Source organism: Marmota marmota, unplaced genomic scaffold, assembly GCF_001458135.2.
Source record: "Marmota marmota marmota unplaced genomic scaffold, marMar, whole genome shotgun sequence".
NCBI lineage: Eukaryota > Metazoa > Chordata > Mammalia > Rodentia > Sciuridae > Marmota > Marmota marmota.
In genome coordinates, this window is record NW_026000241.1 from 8,679,249 (window position 1) to 8,685,248 (window position 6,000).

Sequence of the window (6,000 nt, forward strand, 5' to 3'; positions counted from 1 at the left end):
ATCATTTATTGACTGTATGATACCAGTTTTTAATTTTATTTATACTTGTTTACCTGTTTTAAATTCTCTGTTGTTTGATATTAATAGAATAGAAGCATACTGTCTCCTTTTGGTAGGGATTTAACTGATATCTTTTTTCCCTTTTTCTTTCAACCTGTATCTGATAATTTTATAACTGATTATAGTTTTTTAAATATATTGTGGCAATTCTTTAACTGGTGTTTCAGTTTAATAAAATTAATCAATGTCCTTAACACAGGTACTTAAGAAGTCTCTTTCTCTCTTTTTTGTTTGTTGTTTGTACTGCTCACCCTCGTTTTTAAAAACCAGCTTTATTTTATTAGCAGGTATAAATTCCTGCAAGTTTCACCATTGTAACAGCATATAGTAGCACATGAAAGTAATCTCAACTACTAGGGACACTGAGGCAGGAGGATCACAAATTCCAAAACCCTGTTTCAGAATAAAAAAACAAAAAGGACTTGGTTCCATCCCAGTACCATCCCCTGCCCCCCAAGAAAGATTGACCCTTGTAAGTGAATTCAGTGATTTTTGTCAAATAAACTCACATTATGTAATCATCACCAGTCATGATACAGAACACTTTCATCACCTCAAAAGGTTGCCTATGCCCCTTTGTAGTTAGATAGTCCCTCCCACATCCCTAATTCCCGATCTGCTTTCTAACCCTCTGGTTTTTTGTTTTCCAGAATGTCATTTATGTGTATTTTATAATATATAGCATTTCATCTGCCTTCTTTTATTCACCATATTGTTCATTTAGGTCACCCCTGTTGTTGTGTGTCTAAGTAGTGTTCCATTGTTTAGAGGTTTATAAATTTTATCAGTTGATAGGTATTGGGATTATTTTAGCATTTCTGCTGTTGTGAATATTGGGGCCGTATCCTGGTCTTCACAGTTGACACTATTCTTTGGTCTCCTGGCTTTCTTTACTGCTTTTGTGAAATTATCTAATTGTTATTATACTTCAAAATAATCTGATATTTTGTTTTGGGTGTTGTACTGAATGTTATATGAATATTTCTTCTTTTATCTGATTGGAATTCATTAAACTTTCTGAATATGAGGTTTATCTTCCAAGTTACTAATTCTCTTTAGAGCTAATCTCCTGCTTCACCATACTTTGGACCCGAGGGACCCTGAATTGAATGAGTATTGGATTGTTTCTTGGCTCATTATAGTTATGTTTTTCTTTTAAATTTCAGAATTTGTTGTTTTAGAATAGTCTGCACCCATAAAGAAGAATAGGCTGCTATTAGGTATCTTTAATTTGGAGTTCTAAGATCTAAGAATAGAGATGAAGTTATTTTCGTTTAAGTATTGATTTTCTTGAGGTTTTGTGTGCAACACTCCTTAACTAATTTTGAATACGATTTTTAACCAGTGCCAAATGGAGTTGTTATGGTTAGTGGTTGAATAATGAATGGCATAATATCTAATAATGCTTTGATTACGTCCACAATTTAGTGAATAACTTTGTCTTCCTCTTATTTTTTCATTCCAGGTATGACACACCAACTTCTAAAAAGAAAGTACGAATTAAAGACCGTAATAAACTTTCTACAGAGGAACGCCGGAAGCTGTTTGAACAAGAGGTGGCTCAGCGGGAGGCTCAGAAACAGCAGCAGCAGATGCAGAACCTGGGAATGACATCACCGCTGCCCTATGACTCTCTTGGCTATAATGCCCCTCATCACCCCTTTGCTGGCTATCCACCAGGTTATCCCATGCAGGCATATGTGGATCCCAGCAACCCTAATGCTGGAAAGGTGCTCCTGCCCACACCCAGCATGGAACCTGTGTGTTCTCCTGCTCCTTATGATCATGCTCAGCCCTTGGTGGGACATTCTACAGAACCCCTTGCTGCCCCTCCACCAGTGCCAGTGGTACCACATGCAGCAGCCCCTGTGGAAGTTTCCAGTTCACAGTATGTGGCTCAGAGTGATGGTGTGGTACACCAGGACTCCACTGTTGCTGTCATGCCAGTACCAGCTCCAGGCCCAGTCCAGGGACAGAATTATAGTGTTTGGGATTCAAACCAACAATCTGTCAGTGTACAACAGCAGTACTCTCCTGCACAATCTCAAGCAACCATATATTATCAAGGACAGACATGTCCAACTGTCTATGGTGTGACATCTCCTTATTCACAGACAACTCCACCAATTGTACAGGTAACTTAATTCTGGAACCTCTATTTCTGTCTTACAGTTTGTTATAGGATGTTAATTAAATCTGGTGCAAGGGGAGAAATCCTGCCATTGATTGCTTATAGATATAGATCTTTATTTTTTTTTCCAGTGCTAGAGATCAGTTTTAGGGCCTCATGCATGCTAGGGCAAGTGCTCTACCTCTGAGCTATATATAACACCAGTCTCTAGAGCAATGATATATATTGATTATTGCATGCACGCGCGCGCACACACACACACGCACACACTATATATTATCTGTTATGCAAAATATTGCTCCAAAATGTAAGACAACAACTAATTATTACTATCTTACAGTTTCTATGGGTCAGGAATTCAGAAGTAATTTACCTGGGTGGTTCTAGATCAGAATCTTCCATGAAATTTCAGTCAGGCTCTCAGCTAGAGCTTCAGTTATCTGTACATCATGAGTATGACATTTGGAGCAAATGTGTAATCAGAAAGTAATTTTCTCATTTTTTAACATACATCAGCGTAAAAGCTCAGTTTTAACCAAGGTGTCATATAATTATAGTGGTTTTGAGATATTAATAAGTGGCCTATTCTTAAAAAGTTATAAATAATCTCAAAACATTGAGTGCTTAGACTATAATTTTTTACATTACACAGTGAAGTGATTCAAATATAATAAAATAATAGCGACTTCCCCCCCCAGAAGTAGGGTAGAACAATGAGATTTTTCCTTCTACAACATACTAAACTTTGTTTTCTTTTGTAATTCACATTTTAAACATTTTAAATCACATTTAAAAATATTTCTAGCTGGATTTATATTTGAAAAATAAGTTTTTATGTAATTTCAAGGTGTTTGAACAGGCAAGACCATTTGCTACAGGATTTTTGCCAGCAAATAAATTCAACAAATACATGATATTTGTATATGTCTTATAAATTATGTACATCTTCTGTAGTATTCCATTTGGACTGCAAACCAGTTTCCCCTTTTTGGTTTATATAAACCTAATAAGTACTTAAAAAAAAAAGTAGATATCACTATTATTGGTTTTGATGTTAGCATATGATTATTAACTAGCTTGAATAGAGAGATAAAATAATAGATCCCTAAAAAATGTTCATTAACAGTGTATCTCCTGCTGGGTATGGTGATACATACTTGAATCCTGGTGACTCAGGAGGCTGAAACAGGAGGATTGCAAGTTCAAGGCCAGCCTTAGCCATTTAGTGAGATCCTGTCTCAAAATAAAAAGGGATAGGGATGTAGCTCAGTGATAAAGCATACCTGGGTAAAATTCTTAGTACAAAAACAACAACATATCTATTAATGAATGTTGCAATGTTGTGTGATTACTAGTTCAATAACTGATATTGTTTAATATCTTTTGCCATTTCCTTTGGGAATTTTCGCTGTTTTATTCCTGATGGTAAATTGTCATCCTTTAAACATATCTTTTGCATTTTAGAAACAGGTAGAATTTGGAGTCTCTTCTCATAAATTCAGGGCATGATGACCAAGCTAGATAATGTCATTTCAGTTTAGAAGTTATTTCATAGCTAACACTGGGAGCCAGTCTTTATGCTAGAGAAACCATATCTTTATTCTACAGTAATCAATACTCTTTAAAATTAAAATGTCTGCATGATGAGCCCTGTTTAACTATCTGATCATGTAAGACAAATTCTCCCTTTCCCCTGTAATGGGAATTAAACCCAGGGGTGCTTCACCATTGAACTATATCCCTTGTCCTTTTTTAATTTTTTTTAAATTTTGAGATACCCAGAATATGTGATGCACCTGCCTCAGTCCCCTGTGTTGCTGGGATTATAGATGTGCATGACAACACACCTGGCTAGGTTATACTTTTTAACTTTTAAAACATTGTTTAATAATCTTTGCTGGTAGTACCCCTTTTGTACTGACTTCTAATTATCATTGGGATATACATCAAGTGTTGTTAAGTGTTTTTGGTTTTACAAGTTCCTAGACTTTGGGATAGGAATTAGGTGGGGGATAACTGTTTCTATAAGATATATAAAAAAGATTTTCGATCTTATGTTAAATATCTTAAAATGAAAGCAATTCATTCTAATGAAAGAGTAAAATATGTACTTTTCTTCCTGAGCTTGTAATATTATTCTGTTGATAATTCTGCTGTAACATTGGATATGGTTTATTTTTTATGTAGATTAAGCTATTCCAGTATACTGCATCAAGTATTATTCTTTTCCTTTTTCTGTGTCCTCTCAAAAATTATTCACACAGCCCAGCGCAGTGGCACATGTCTGTAATCCCAACACTCAGGGGGCTGAGGCAGGAGAAATTTAGTGAAATTTATCAATTAAAAAAAGGAGGGGACCTATTTGGGGATTGGAAATGTAACCCAGTGGTAGAGAGCAGGAGGCCATGGATTTAATACACACACACACAAATTACTAACTCAGAATCCTTTTAGGTAACTACATCGGTCTTCTGACACTACCTTTGGGTTTTTTTTTTTACTGATATCATTTAAAATTATTATGTTTTCTATTTGAAGTACTTATCAATTAATGCTTCTGAATGATTTTACCTGGTAGAATCTCAGTACATAGGTTTAAAATCTACTCTTAAACACAGAATGTGTATCCATTAAACTCCTTGACACTCACCACCTCTTAATACAGCAAAGTTATTTTTCAAACTTCTTGTCATTTATTTTTTAAGCAGGATTTCTATGATTGAAAAATAATCATAGAGTAGGTTTAAATCATGGACTTGGTACTTATTTCTTACACAATTCCAGGCACGGACAACATCCGATTCTGATCTGAAATGAATATGTGTGAGCTAAATGAAATAATGTGTGTGAAATGGCTTTCTTCATCCTAATGTACTATAAAAATCATTGTGTGATATGAATTTTTAGGTGCATTAAATTCTGCTGTCATTAATAATAGTTTATATAATAGACTACAAAAAATAACAACAAAAACTAGCTTAAAATTTGATCATCATCTTACTTCCTATTCTAGGAATCACTCCTTTTAGCCATATCTAGTCATAATAACCTGTTATTACTAGTTGTTTGCAAAAAGGCTTTCTGCAAAGAGCAACGTGGAGCTTTTTCTTGAATATCACAGGAGTAGAGCTTCATCACTTTAGTCTCATTTGAAAGTGAAAAAATCGGATATGAGCAAAAAAAAGTTTTCTGTTTCATATAATAAAGTGAAATCAAAGTAAATGAATAGGGATTTATTAAAAAAGACACTTTTGTGTTTGCAACAAAAGATTGTTTTACACATTTGAATCCAAATATACATAAGAAAAGTTTTTTTAAAAAATGTATGCATGAGCTGGGCTCAGTGGTGCATGCCTATAAAGCCAGCCTTAGCAACTTAGTGAGGCTTAAGTAATGCAGCAAGGTATTGCCTCTAAATAAAATGTTTTTAAAAATGAAAAGGGTTGGGATGTGGTTAAGTGCCCCAAGGTTCAAGCCCCGTGCCCCTCAAAAAAGATCATGACAACTTGGAAGTCAGTTATTGTTTTGCTTTATTAGAGAAGTATAAATTTATAATTTCTTCATTTTATCTTTAGAGTTATGCCCAGACAAGTCTTCAGTATATCCAGGGACAGCAGATTTTCACAGCTCACCCACAAGGAGTGGTGGTACAGCCAGCTGCAGCAGTGACTACAATAGTTACACCAGGGCAGCCTCAGCCCTTACAACCAGTAAGAAATATTTCAGTTGCTAAAACTCTCATTGGCTGTCTACCTTGCCTTTTTGAAGGTTGTCATTGTCTTCTTCTTCTCCCCCTCCCCTCCCCTCCC

The 6,000-nt window shown here is 35.3% G+C and overlaps 1 protein-coding gene across 4 annotated transcripts in view; it reads left to right on the plus strand.

The window, feature by feature from the left end:
• Positions 1 to 6,000, plus strand: part of Setd2 (SET domain containing 2, histone lysine methyltransferase) — a 106,507-nt gene that overhangs the window by 74,375 nt on the left and 26,132 nt on the right. For all 4 annotated transcript variants that reach the window (XR_007344350.1, XM_048795195.1, XM_048795196.1 and 1 more), the window contains exons 15-16: positions 1,526 to 2,195; positions 5,767 to 5,901. Coding sequence is in view for 3 of the 4 variants with exons in the window: in XM_048795195.1 (XP_048651152.1) it covers positions 1,526 to 2,195; positions 5,767 to 5,901 (805 nt within the window). In the remaining variant the exon portion in view is untranslated. The remainder of the gene's footprint in view (positions 1 to 1,525; positions 2,196 to 5,766; positions 5,902 to 6,000) is intronic.